Source organism: Eutrema salsugineum, unplaced genomic scaffold, assembly GCF_000478725.1.
Source record: "Eutrema salsugineum unplaced genomic scaffold, Eutsalg1_0 scaffold_8, whole genome shotgun sequence".
Taxonomy (NCBI): domain Eukaryota; kingdom Viridiplantae; phylum Streptophyta; class Magnoliopsida; order Brassicales; family Brassicaceae; genus Eutrema; species Eutrema salsugineum.
In genome coordinates, this window is record NW_006256414.1 from 587,641 (window position 1) to 601,838 (window position 14,198).

Consider the following 14,198-nt stretch of genomic DNA (forward strand, 5'->3'; position numbering starts at 1 on the left):
AAAATGTAAGAAAAAAAACACCATTAATCTACTAGTCCTTAATGAACTAAATAAAACACCTACATTTTCTGTCGAAAAAAAAAAACATATTACCTTCATTTTCTGTGTAGAGAAGAGCAGAATATTGAGAGGAAATAAAACAAAAAAGGTCGGTGGTTTTTACTCCAAAATGAAACAAGTCGATTCTTTTATACCAATAACAAACCGCCTCATGAAAGGGGTTTAGAGGAAAAAGGAGAAGACGAAATATAGGAATTATGAATTTCACACGCGCCTTTCACAAATACCAAATTGTTTATATCAAGAGCGTGAAAATCACTTTCGAGAAGTGGGTGTACGTGGGATTTTTCAGCTTCATTTTTTCTGTGTTCTTCTGTGTTCTTTGGCATTTTCTACTGTTATAATGGCAAATGATAGGTGAGGTCGATTATTATTATTAATCGTTTCTTTATTTAGTAACTAGCATTGCGAACTTTTTATTTTGTCAAAGATTCTTCCAAGGTCTATTGATAGTGCCACATATCATCATCCCATATTTTTTGCATTTTTTAATTATTTATAAACACTTTTGTTTGCATTTTGCAATCTTCCCTAGTAAACAACGAAAACAAAAAGAACGAGAAAAACTCCGAAAAGCCTTTTTTAAAACATATGATAAAGGTTTCAAACGAGAAGAGTTTATGGTCTTTGGGAGTTATATGATAAAAAAAAATTCTATTCAGTCTGTTCAACTTAAGCAGTACGTTTGTGTATTACATAAACTGATAAAATCATAAAAGAAGTAACGAAAAAAGTAAATATGGTTTGTAGGCTCGACAATATACAAGTTTTTAGTTAATTTTTTGTTTCGTTTAATAATTTCACCATTCCATTTCATATATTTATTTGATTTTCTACGATTTTACAACATTACTAAATACTAACCATGGTAAACCCCTCCAGCGAACTTCCCCATGGATCATAAACAGATAAACATTTTAGGGACGGTAAATTACTTTTATCTAGCTAGTAAAATAACTTTGAACGGCATGACTATCATACTGTATGAATTTACGAGGAACAAACTCTCTCTTTATTTTTGAACTTCTCGGAACAAGCTCTCTAGTGAGCAAAATATTATTTCTCAAAAAGAGGCAATAACTTATTCGTGCGGATTATTGACAACAGTGCTCTCTATAAATCACTTTTCCATGAAAAGATGAATACTCTCACCGAGAATAAAGATGTTGCTTTCTTTTATCTGAACCCAAAAGCTAAAATCCAATGAACCCCTCTCTCTTTCTCTCTAACTCTGTAGAGCGGCTTGAGCAATCTCGAGGGCTTCTTCGACTGAAGATGCGCTGGCGAGTTTAGCCTTATCGACTATTGGTTGGCTTCTTGCTAGCTTTGGGAGAAGCTGAAACTCCTGTGTAAGAAATAATACACAACAATGCAAGATACTATTAAACCAAATATAACTTTTTATATAAATTCATGAACAAACCCATATGTAATATGCAATGGTCCAGATTCATATGCTTGATTGGCTGGTTCAGGATGTTAGTGAGGGAGTGGCTAAGAAAGACGCTTACCTCGGGAGAACCGCTTTCTACAAGAACACCTTTTAACCTGCCTGTAATACGATAATTACTCATCAAAGTTAGTTAATTAGCTAAGCTGTGTGTAATCTTGCAATGGTCAAGAATCGGAAGTGAAATGAGAAAAAAAAGTTCGAATGCATGATTTACCAGAATCAATCCAGAATGTAGCGATTTTCGGGTCGAAGTTCCCAACCTCAACTGTTTCTCCCACTGGCCAAATATGAATCAGTGGTTTAGTTACAGTGGAAATATTGTCTGAGTAATTGGATTGTCTACTATTCAGGTTCTAACGAGATTTACCATTATCCCCAAAAAACTGCCACCAAACTTTTCTTGAGCTGCCTTCATACTCGAATACTCTCGAGTAGAAATACGGGAGATAATCGTACCTGCAGTGTTTTGAACAAGAACAGGAACTAATAGGTGAAGATCTGTTGAGAGATAAACGCAAGTCTACAGATCTTTCCAGGGTAGAAGAAGCTTACGTGTCAGTGTGTGCAGTGAGCAGAGATTTCACACAGTGTTGTGCAGAACGGCGGGCGTGATCAACATGTTCAACTCGGGTCATACGATCATATATCTGTTTCATCAGATAATAACAGGATGAGTTTTTACCAGGCCAAAATATTGGTGGCTTTAACATGTTGTATCTAACAGCAAAGTACCTTCAAAGGGAAGGCTGCGACATCTCCAATAGCAAAAATTCCAGGGGTACTTGTCCTGAACAAGCCATCGACCTGTGGTTGAAGATAAGATTTTGTCAGACTTTTTGATTGAAAGAAAACAATTCTCGTGGAGTTGAGAAAATTTCGAAAACCAATTATACTTGGAAACTAAATCAGGATGTATTGTGATAACATTACCTGAATTCCTCCAATAGATTTGTTCATGGCCAAAGTTTCAAAGGGGCCAATAGCAGGCTTAGCTCCAATTCCGATCACTACCTGTAGAGTAAGAATACACAGGTTGTACAGCGTTCATTGACATTAACAGTTTCCATTTGATCAGATTACTGAAGTTGCATCATTTGAGAAAAGAAAAAGTGAAGCTGAGTTACAACTATACCGTGTCTGCCTCAATGGTAGATCCATCAGCAAGCTTAACAGCTGTTACACGCCCATCTGAACCTGCTTCTATGTTATTTATGGAAGCGCCCTATTCAACAGAAGGAATGAACTTTAAGTTTACTCAGTGTGTTTCTGAAATTCTTAGGTTTGCAGGAAAACAAAGGCTTTAGTCTAAGGCATTGATCGTGGGTTCATATCTTACCTTAACAAACTTAACACCATTTTGACGGTATAGTTCTTCGTATTTCTGAGCAAGGGATGGAGTGAACAGTCTTTGCAAAAGCTGATCTTCGGGGAATACAATCTATCATTGCACAAGAGAAAGACCCAAAAGCAGCTGTAAGTTATTATTATATTCATGCGAAAATGCAACTTTTGCACCACGCACATTGCATGAGTGTCTGTCTTGCATATTATCTGAACGCTTCCAGGAATTTTGTTTTACTGATCGAATGACTAATATATACCTCATACTAACACAATCTAAAGATTAAAGTCAACGGAATACTAACCGTTGTATCTAGGTTCCACGCAACAGCTGCAGCAGCAACCTCCATGCCGATGTAGCCACCACCAACAATGACAACTTTCTTTGCCTTTCCCTGAATCATATATTGGAAGGTTATTTTGTCGCCAAGGGAATTTAGAGTTTCCTGATGACGCATAGTGTGACATTTGATAGAGATGACATAAGAATGCTCTTAGCTTACCAAAGATGATATCAGTGAATCAGCATCTGCAACCTCCCGAATATAGTGAACTCCAGGCAAGTTCCCGCCAATTTTATCAGGGAGCCTGCCATACAAATTGAAAGCAGAAATTTAACACATCAATGGAGAAGATCAAGTAGAAATTGAAAGCTTCTCTGAAGTTATTTATTCAATTCATTGGAAATAGAATGTCACTTCACTCACCTTGAGGCTGTACACCCTGTGGCGATAATGAGGGATCCATATTTTAACTGCTTCCCTGTGTTTGTTGTGAGGGTTTGCTTTTCAAAATCAGCTCCAGTCACTGGATCTTCATATATCATCTGTTGAAACCAAATATATTTGGTTTAACACGAGAAGACCACAAATGTAGATTCCAAATTGGAGAAATGAACAAACTGAAGACTCCTGACTTACATACACAGATTATGGAACAACACAAAACCATGAATCAGGAGAAGAATTACCTCAATTCCTTTCTCCTTGTACCAATCTGGTGTTTGCCTCTCTCCACCACCTCCAACACAAGTATGAAATCCCTGCACATTATAGACAGAACACACAGATCACATAACTAAACCATACAAATCTTCGAACTAGAAACAAGCCTAACGCTGTACAAAAATCTATAGCCCATTCAATAACACTAATTAAACCGCTCATATTGATATCAAATCAAACGTTATTGAAGCAACGGTTATTGGTAGGCTAAGCTTACTGGTAAACGAGCAGGCTTCTTCTCTGGAGGGAACAAGTAAGCTTTCGTCAAAGCCGGTCTCTCATAAGGTGCGTAAGCCTAAATGAAAACAACAACAACAACAATCACATACAGATAAACAATCAAAGAGAGTAAAACCAAGATTCGATACTCATATTGAAAACACTCGTCGATCGATTTTGGTTCACCTCTTTGGTCACAATGCAAAGGCGACCATCAGCCATTCCATTTTCTACGAAAGTCCTAGCAGCATAACCCGCAGCATTTCCTCCACCAATTATCACAAACCTACAAAATTACGCGATCCCAAAACTCAATTCGCATACAAATTCCTCCACCCAAGGAACAAAAAATTTGGAAGAATTATTATACTAACTCGCGATTCTCGTTAGCGAACGAAGCAGTGACGAGGCCTCTGGAAGCGATTCTAGAACCGATCGGAGAAAAACGAGCGGGAAAACGGCGAACGAGAGACGAAGAAGTCGGACACCAAAGGGACAATCCGGTCTTCGTCGGCAACGCGGTGGATGCTAACGCCATGGCTCTACGAACTGCAACAACAGAGCGATTAGAGAAGAGAGAGAGATTCGATCTAGGAATTGAAATCGAGGAGGAAGGTGGTGTGAGAGTGAGAGAGAAGACCTGGAGACATTTGTTTATAAGAAGAGGCAGAAAACAGATAAAAGTATTGAAAACAAGTGCGAGTCTGCAGTGTTGGCTGGCTCTATATCAAAGCTAAAGGTCATAAAAGGTTAAAGAGAGTTTTAGTTTGAAATTGTGAAAGAGAGAGATGATTATTGTAAAGATGGGTAGTGAAGAATGGAGCTGACTTGTCTTCTTGTTATTCATTTGTCCTTTTGTATCGAAAATAAATTACAAGAGAAAGATATTTTATTTCTGACATATAGATATTTTTGACAAAGAAATATTAGTATATTCCAAACCAAGTTTTTGTATATCTTGGTGGCCAATATAGTGGAGACACCGAGTAATGAGGTTATTAAAAAAAAAAATCAGGTTTTAGATAGGAATAAATTAAGGTAATTGAAGCTCAGTTTAGGAGAAAAAACGAGTGAAGTTTCAATCCATTCGACATGTGTAATATTATAAGTTAGATTTATAACTTACAATTTTGTTAATGATTTTTCTGTTCCATGATTCATTTATTTATTCTGCTATTTTCTTATTTAGACATACTAATCAATCCTTTAGTTGACTAATCCAATTGTTTGTATATTTTGCATTAACGAAATTTAACCAAGTTAAATATAGAAAGATATAGAAGAAACACATATGATATGGGCTTATTCCAGAGATTTGAAAGCCCAGAAAAACAGTACATGGAATGGAACTAAGAAAATAAATATCCTAATAACCCCCAAAGAGTTACAAAACTTCGAATTTCATCCCCAACAATTCAAAACATTTACACAACTGGCGCCGAAAGTTTCCCGGCTTGCTCCAACACCTCCAAAATCTCCGCACGACTCCTCACGATCCTATGGAAAACCTCTCTGATCTGTTGCTGCAACGGCACAAGCTCCTCCTCCATTCTCCGGCATATCTCCGCCATCTCCGCCACTTGCGTAGCCGCAGATTCAGCCGCATCTTTCTCCGCCGGGTAATGAAACCCATCGGCGAATTCCATCAGGGAGTGACCAAGCTTCTCCATCCTCGTCATCTCCTCCATTAATCCAGCAGATCCTTTCTTTTCTTTCTTCTTCCACTCATCTCCGATCTTCTCATGGATTCCGATCAAACTCTGAGCCCAATTCAAATGTTTCGGCGGCACAGGCAAATGATTCGCTAATCCGGATCTCTCCTGACACGGAACCGCCGCCGTTAACACCCACATCACGAACACCATCACCGTGCTCATTATAAACATCGGCTGAGGCAATCCCGCCGCTTCGTTTCCACGCGGCGGCGTTAGATTCGCCGTCATCGCGTGGATCTGCTTCGCCGCCGACCAATTCCTCCCAACGGCCCACGACGTCGATTTTAGCTGACCAATCGTCGCTCCTCCTTTACTCGCCGCCGAAGATCCGCCGCTACGACGGCCAAACGACCAAGATCTCTCCGTCGTTTTGTTTCCTCCTCCGCCGCCACCGCCTCCGCCGCTTACGTTTTCTTTGTCCTCGAGGCTCAACGCAATGACGAGATTCGCCAACGCGCGTTTCGCTCTCCTCACGTTACCGTCACCTAACGGACGTTGTTCCAATGCCCTTACGGCGATCTCAGCTAAGCGCTGGTAATGTCTAACGGAATCGATTCCGTTAACAACGGCGGTACAGATGTCAAGCGCTTTAATCGACCGGTCTAACATTTCCGGAACTAACCGGTCGAATGGCGGTTTAGAAATCTGGGTCGGGTCACGACCCATTAAGAGAATCGCTTTGAATTCGGCTTCGCAACATAGGAAAACATCCATTAGCTTACGAAGCCAAGTCACGGACATAATCTGCTCCGTCGCGGCTACGGAAGCAACCGTGTTCGCTTCATCGGACGGTGGTTGTGGTGGAGGAGGAGGAGAGAGAAGCTCGGTGAAACGATCGGCGATGTGTTTTTGGAAAAGCTCGAGATCTTCTTGCTCTTGTTCGTTGTTGACGTCGACGAATTGGTTGCGACGGATACTAATCCGGCCAAGGAACGATCCCTGATTATCCTGCGCAGGTCTCATGATTTTGAGTCAATTTTGAAGGAGAAAGAAGAAGAAGATTGGGAAGGTTTTGGAAATGGCGGATTTATATACGGAGACGAAGGAGTTTGTGGTGCGCATGTCTTGTCGGAGAGCTTGAGACCCGTTCTTCGTGAAGACAAATATCCTAAAAATATCCTAAGTGCATGTCGTTTATTTTATATTTTGACAATTTAAACTGCATGCTGTTTTATTTTTTCAATATTAAGAATGCTAATCATGATAAACCAAGGTGGTTCAACTTGAATCGAATTGAACTGAAATTTTGTTGAGGAATTGAAGTATTGAACAAGTACATGTTAGCGCTGGACCTTTAAAATCGAATCAAAATGTTCATCTATCTATTCTATATATTTATTTGTGTAGTGATTTCTGATGTGTCATGCTCACAGCAATTTTCACAACTTTTTGTTTACGTGTCAGCTCCAAAATGAATTTTGGCTGTAAAAAAACCGTTTACCCATATTTTGCAATTACGTGTTATTTTTTTATTGGTTCTTATCTAATGATGTATAAATTTTTCTAAAAAATAAATCAGTCTAAATCATTATGGTTTAATGTTTAATTTTATAGTCAATCAAACCGTTTTATAAATTATATATAACCAAATTTTTTTAAAAAATTAACAAAAACGTTTCTTTTAATAAAAAAAAATGGAATCTATATCTCTTAATGTTTATTCTTATGTTTCCAAAATTTAAAAAAATCTAACAAAAATGTCAAAAAAATAGAAAATGGAAACTATTTAAAGTAATGGAATGTCGTTAAAAAAACACTAAAATTAAAAAAAAAAACTCTAACAAAAAAGTTTAAAAAAAAAGAAATTATATATAACTAACTAATGGAATGACGGTATTTGTGATGTTTAAAACACATAAACATGATCAAAATCAAGTAAGTTTATACGGTACTTTAAAAAATTACGTTTAAAATGCATAGAACAGTGATCAAAAGATCTAAAAACTATTTAAACTAAATTATTTTGGATACTATAGTGTTTTTATTTACTCTCTTCTATTCTATAATGTTTTCTTTTTTGTTAAAGGGCTTTCATTGATTAAAAGAAGATTACAAGATAAACCAAATGGTTAAATATAGAAAAACAGCTCCAGCATAGGAGATCCTAGAAAGGAAACAGACAGATTAAAAACAACCAAAGATAGAAACCTGCACTACACCATGGAAAGAGATTAGTCTTGCTATGGAGACCAGATTTGGAGCAGATCCGAGGCAAAAGACACTCCTCTTTGCTGCATAGCAAGGCATTTAATCCTTAAGTCGGCGATCAATTTCCTCGCAGTGAGCAGAGGCGGTAACGTGATGCCTTGGTGAGACCTGCGGTTTCTCTCTGCCCATATAGAGTAGATACAACCCTGCCAGGCTTGTATGATCGCATAGGAGATGTTAGCATTCTCAGAAGCATTTGGCAACCATTCAATGATATATTTGATAACACCGTATTTTGACCACTTTTATGGATCGTTTTGAAATACTTTTTCTATGTTTTTAATTGCTTTTAAGTACTTTTATCACGTTTTTCTAGTATTTGTAGTTCCAAGACTCTTTTCAGGTAATTTAGAGAAAAACTTAACAAAATGGACAGAAAACCAGATTTCAGCTCAGAGTCAAACTGTCAGAAGTTCACCCCTGATTGAAGGCCTTCTCACCGTCTGATCCAGCTCAAATTTGGAGACCTTAAAGATGGAAGTATCAGCTTTCCAGTGCACTTTACAGCTTGGCAATCCAACGGTTCAATCAAAAGATACGCAAAGAGCAAGATGTCCCGTAAACCAGCTGGCCAGCACTTCCACCCGCGGCCAACAAGCTATTTCCCGCGGTCAGGAGCTTCCCGACCGCGGCAAACCACTCCTCCACCGCGGTCAGAGCACTCCCGACCGCGGCAAGCCAACTCCGAGCCCATAAAGCCCATTTCTGAAGCCCACATTTGGAGAAATCCTAAGTGACGTCCAGAGAGGTCTTGAGCACTATAAATACATGCCTTAGGAGCCCTAGAAATCGGGAAGAGGGTGCAACCTCATATCATCTTTCATTACTTCAAACTTTTATTGTTTTTGCTTTAGATTTTAGGGAGAGAGAGATTTGTTCTCTTGAACCCTTGTTCTTTCTTTTTCAATTTCGATTTCTATTCTACTTCCTAATATTATGTCTTTGATTTCGTTTACTATGTATGAGTAGTTTTATTGTTGGGATTAAGGGATTTTCGATGGGGATTTATATGTTCGATGAGGATTCCATGAGATTTTGAGCCGAATCTTAGAACTTTTTCTTCTGAATTCATTTTTACTGCATGAGGTAGCGTCATGAACTACAATCTGATCTAGATGCTTGGTGACGCGAAAGTGTTCATCAGGTATCAGATCTAGTTTGGGAGAGCAAAACAAACATAGGAGTGGAAACCTACCTATGGGCGATTTGTGAATTAGGACGAGTCTTAAACATAATGCATCTCTTTTCTTCCAGGGCCAGAGTGGAAACCTACTGGTCAAGGTTGAGAGAGATAGTTGTCTATGATCACGACAGTGGCGTATTCATACGTCCCTGACTCCAGTTCGAAAAGTTTAAGCTAAGATCTTACAAAATTTCCTCTCTAGCAATGTTTTGAATCGTTCGTACCCCTGAGAAAACTTCCCTAAAGCCCAACGCCTTTTCTCTATTGATTTCCTGCGATTTTTCTTTAAGCTTTAGTTCAATATTGTCTTTCCTTTTTAGTTCATTTTCATTTAAGCATTAGAATATCCGTTTTTAGCATTTTTAGTTATTTTCGTTAAGTTTAGTTATTACGTCATTTAATTTCCGTATTCTCTTTTAATATTTCGTTTTTAGATTTTAAAGACACCACCAAACCCCCATTAAACCGTTTTAGTTCTAGACTTCCTTACTTAACTTATTTTCAAAGGCTTTTTGCAGTAAAAGATCCTCCTTCCCTGTGGATTCGATCCATAAGTACTACAATTGATCAGCTGTGCACTTGCGGCTATCGATTTCAATTAGGGTAAAACTTGACAACCCTCGACACTCAGCACACCACACATCAAGTTGACATCAATATTCTATAATGTTTTCACGATCATGTATTTCAATCTTAAAATGCAAGGAAATCTAACAAACACATATACTTAAGAATAAAAAATAAATGAATTCAAACTATTATTAGATTTTTAAACAATTAAATAAAAATTATATTAGCCCGCGCAAGGCGCGGCGGGAAAGTTAACTAGTTGTTAATAAAAAGTGTATTCAATCAAATAATTGCTTGTTGAACAAACAAAAAAATCAAATAATTGCTTTGATTTATATTAAATGATAAACCAAGAACGTGTGGATCATTTGGTTTGTTGATAAATGTCTCGTCCTCCGAGTTAAAGACAAAGATCAAACTTTCCTATCTAATGTAGATTTTTTTTTAATTAAATGTAAAATTATATTCAAAACAAAATAAAAAATCATTTTTACAACTGGTGCAACATTATGCTAAAAGCAAAACCAAAGATATTTTGTCAAGGGAGGAGTGTTTCAAACCACACCAAAAGACTGTCGTCGTAGTTTTCTGAATAGAGCTGATGCAATCTTCGAACGTTATGTGTTGTAGATTTATTTTTATACTGTAGAGGTTTTAGAGAGGTAAAAATTTCCTCAACTTTGGCGCATGATCTAACCCGGTTATCAAAAGCATCTTCTAAAACATGGTGATGTTGGTTATGCACCTAAGTTTTCCCTCATGCTTGCCACCTAATCATTTCAAAATTTTGATCTTAATCTTTGAATGGTCTGAATAGAGTTTATTACCAGTCATGAGATTCAGTTCGAGATAGAACGAAAAATTTATTATTTCGAGAAGACGTGTTAGGAATCTCACACCAAGCATACTTTGAGTTGAGACCAAAATAATTGGATTGATTTACTTATTAATTGGATTTAGTTTAGAAACTCATGAAACTTTAACACTTGTTAACCATATGTTTAGCTTCTTTATAATGCATACTGAAAATCGGGAATTAGAAAACAAAGACAGTGTTAACACTATAGACACAAAAATAGAAGGAAAAAGGAGCAAGATCAAAATATTCATTTAAGGTATTAAACTCAGGTGTCATGGGAAATGAAACACACACACAAAGTGTTTATTACTGTATCATCTAAGAGACAAATAGATCAGAGACTTCGTCGTGAATCGATTTCTCGATGTTGTAAGCAAGCTAAAGGTGACAGATGAAATATGTGGGGTGACGGAGAAAAAAATTATGTAAATATAACTTTAAACTTTAAAGTTCATAGGATCTTAACTAATCAAACAAGCTTATGCCAAATAAATTACAATTATTCTTACCAATATTTTGTTATTATTATTTGGGAGAATATTCATCGCAAAAAGAACGCAAGGCCTTCATAAAATCGAATAAAGTAGAAACAAGGGTTCATAGTTTTTATTTGGTGATCAGAAAGTAGTTCTCGTCAAGTTTCAGAGAACACTATAATTAACTCCAAAAGCTACTACATAAAATCACGACGGCCACGTTGTTTTATTTAATTTGCTACTTATTTTAAATTAGGCGGCCATATTTCATGAATGGATGGGCGTGAGTACTCAGAAAAACCGACGTACACAATCTAGAGTTAGTACGTAGTTTAAGGCTTTCTTTGTAGATTTTGAGGTGTTTCTACCAAATACTAATTGACTGTTACCAGAATTGTAATGCAAAGAGAGCGTCAAATTTTCAATTTCTACTAATTAAATCTCAAAACTATAGCACAAAAAATCTCAAAACTATTTTTTTTTGTTTTTCTTTCTGCATAAATTTTAAAACAATATAAATTCCAGAATTGTAATCTGTTTTTTGTATTAAAAAACCATAAGTGAAAATTTTAAATAAAATCTCTTACTAAATTAGACAACTTAAAAACTAAAAAAAAAACGATAAATATTTATTCCGATCTTTATCCTACACTACATCTCAAAACTAGTTTTTCAGTTCTTTAAAAAGGGGTGTGCATAAAGGAGAGAAAACTTAATTGTGTATGGTAGACACATCTCGTTCTAATGATTATCATTAACTCGACCAACCATCCCTTGAAAGGCTTGTATTTTAATTAATTAATTAACACATTTGCTTCGTTAGCATCACTAATTAATCACCAGAGCTATATTATTCATGTTGACAAAACATTACCTTATTTTACAATATATATGATTAAAAAAAAAACAATGTGGACCCAAACTAAAAAGGTCATTTCATTGCTCCTCCTTAAAGGTAAGCCCTTAATGATTTCATTGATAGAAAACTAAACCTATGCTTAAGTTGGGTTATAATTATATAAGGTTCAAAATCGTCGAGATAGTGCTAATTATTTTCAAAGAAAGAAAAAAAGATAGTGCTAAGAAACTCTAGCTCTCTTACTTCACAAACATAGGGATTTCTAGTTATGAAGTTCCGAGAAATTATGATTCCTAGAATGCATTAATGCTTAAAATAGAATGTTTGCAATTTTCAGAATTCCTTTTTGAATGTTGGCAATATTGTCCATTTTCTTATAAATTGAGTAGAAGAAAAATAGCACCGGAAAAGATTGCGATCTATAGAAGCAAAAGTCATCTTTCTATGTGATCATATTCACATCGATGTTTGGTAATTGATTTGCTCCAATCCAACGGCCCCACTTCTCCATCAATTTCATCTACGTACATATGGCCTCGCCATACATGTGTGTAGGGCTATATTTATATCATCTGGAACACCGTTACATCTTCATTAATTGGATCGCACGAAGATTTAACATTAAAATAGCGGAATAAATTGTATGAAATGATTAGTGAAACGGAAGGAATATATGAAATGAAAAAAACAAAACAAAATTAATGGAACAATAGTTTAGTGATGTATGTAGAGTGTTTAAAATCCGTTGTAGTGAATCAATATAAGTGAAGGTTCAATTAATCAACATTCTAAATTTATTGGTAACCTGTATGCAATGGGTGGAGCAGACGAAATAAATGAAACCAGATAAACATAACAAAATCGATGAACAATGATTTAATGATAATGTTAAAAAAAAACAATGATTTAATGATGTAAGGCTAGCGTTTTGGACATTTCGTACTAAACTAGTACTATAAGGCTGTACATATAAGCTCAGGTCCAATTAATCAACAGCATTAAAATCTATCCATATTAGAAATATTTTTGTTGAAATTAAGCATTCATCAATTACAGCAAAACCCTGTTTAATTAATTCTCGTAAACACTAAGCAAGAAAAAACATTAATTTGTCTCAGAAATCAGAATATCCATTTTAGAATACTGTATAATAAAATCATATGTATCGTAATTTATACATATCCTTAGTCTACACTTCTTTAGTTAGGATCCTAGCTATTTGAAAAAGAGAATGCTTAATCAATGACGAATTGACGATCAATATGAATTATTCCAATTAAATATTTGAGCACGTTAAAAGTACGATGATAAGATATCTTCTTATACTGTAATTTGGAATAACAAACACAGAATATTAATCATAACTATATAGGTGCCGTAAGCTAAATATCACGCAATAAGATCTGTTATGAATACATGGGATTATAATTTAAACAAGATTAAGTAATACATTAGTATTACTTGTTAGAACAAAGTAATAAACAAAGTCCATGCCGTCAACAAAAAGAAAAAACAAACCTGATGTGACTAATATGAATGTAATAAATTTATGTAGAATTGCATAACTATCTTTACAAGTTATCGTCAATACGAAATATAAACAATGAAGGCAACGTTTTATAAACGAAGAGATTTCATTTTCGGCAAGGTCTCCCGATATGTCTCCTCCTAACTAATCGAAGCCTTGTAATTGTAACTTATAAAGATTATAATTCCACATATGTATCCTTGGAAAAAAACTTCACTATAGGACAAACATTAATATCTTCAATCTACTTCTCGATATTGTTATAGACTTATTAAATTTATATGTGAAAAGATCATTACAATTGTTCGGCTACATGGTACTTAACCAGTTATTTCATGTCGAATAAAATATTTAACCAATTTCTGAAAACTTCATACATATTCCAATACGTGTCCACATATTAGAATCCACAATTTCTAACTTTTACTAGAAATATGAGTTTTTTGTCTTTGTTTTTGTTTAGAAAACCATGAGAATTCTGAAACTTTAGCTTATAATCTCTCTAGGTAGTCATAATCAAATTTTAGATATTTCAATTTAAAAATAATTAGATTATAATCTGTACGCTTGTGCAGAGTAATAGAAATAAAATGAGAAAGAAAATATAATTTCCGTTTCAAAAAAAATAATATATATATATAATTTACATATCTTTTTAAAACAAAGAAAAATCTAATTTACATTTCTCCTTTTGAAATAGGTCACTTGTTTCAAAAGGAGCTT

At 35.5% G+C, this 14,198-nt stretch overlaps 2 protein-coding genes across 2 annotated transcripts; both read right to left on the minus strand.

Moving 5' to 3' along the window:
- Positions 1 to 1,049: 1,049 nt before the first annotated feature.
- LOC18009719 (monodehydroascorbate reductase, chloroplastic/mitochondrial) lies at positions 1,050 to 4,846 on the minus strand. The gene is made up of 17 exons (XM_006391630.2): positions 4,718 to 4,846; positions 4,452 to 4,626; positions 4,264 to 4,363; positions 4,076 to 4,153; positions 3,825 to 3,896; positions 3,562 to 3,680; positions 3,358 to 3,442; positions 3,160 to 3,249; positions 2,850 to 2,951; positions 2,646 to 2,735; positions 2,444 to 2,524; positions 2,246 to 2,317; positions 2,066 to 2,160; positions 1,881 to 1,969; positions 1,728 to 1,790; positions 1,572 to 1,612; positions 1,050 to 1,405 (listed from the first exon to the last, which is right to left on the minus strand). Exons 1-17 carry the CDS (start codon positions 4,725 to 4,727, stop codon positions 1,286 to 1,288), a joined length of 1,482 nt encoding a protein of 493 aa, XP_006391692.1. The 5' UTR covers positions 4,728 to 4,846; the 3' UTR covers positions 1,050 to 1,285.
- A 642-nt stretch (positions 4,847 to 5,488) lies between these two features.
- On the minus strand, positions 5,489 to 6,792 carry LOC18009794. Its single transcript, XM_006391631.2, has one exon. The coding sequence runs from the start codon at positions 6,753 to 6,755 to the stop codon at positions 5,502 to 5,504; it is 1,254 nt and encodes a 417-aa protein (XP_006391693.1). The 5' UTR covers positions 6,756 to 6,792; the 3' UTR covers positions 5,489 to 5,501.
- Between the last annotated feature and the right edge of the window lie 7,406 nt (positions 6,793 to 14,198).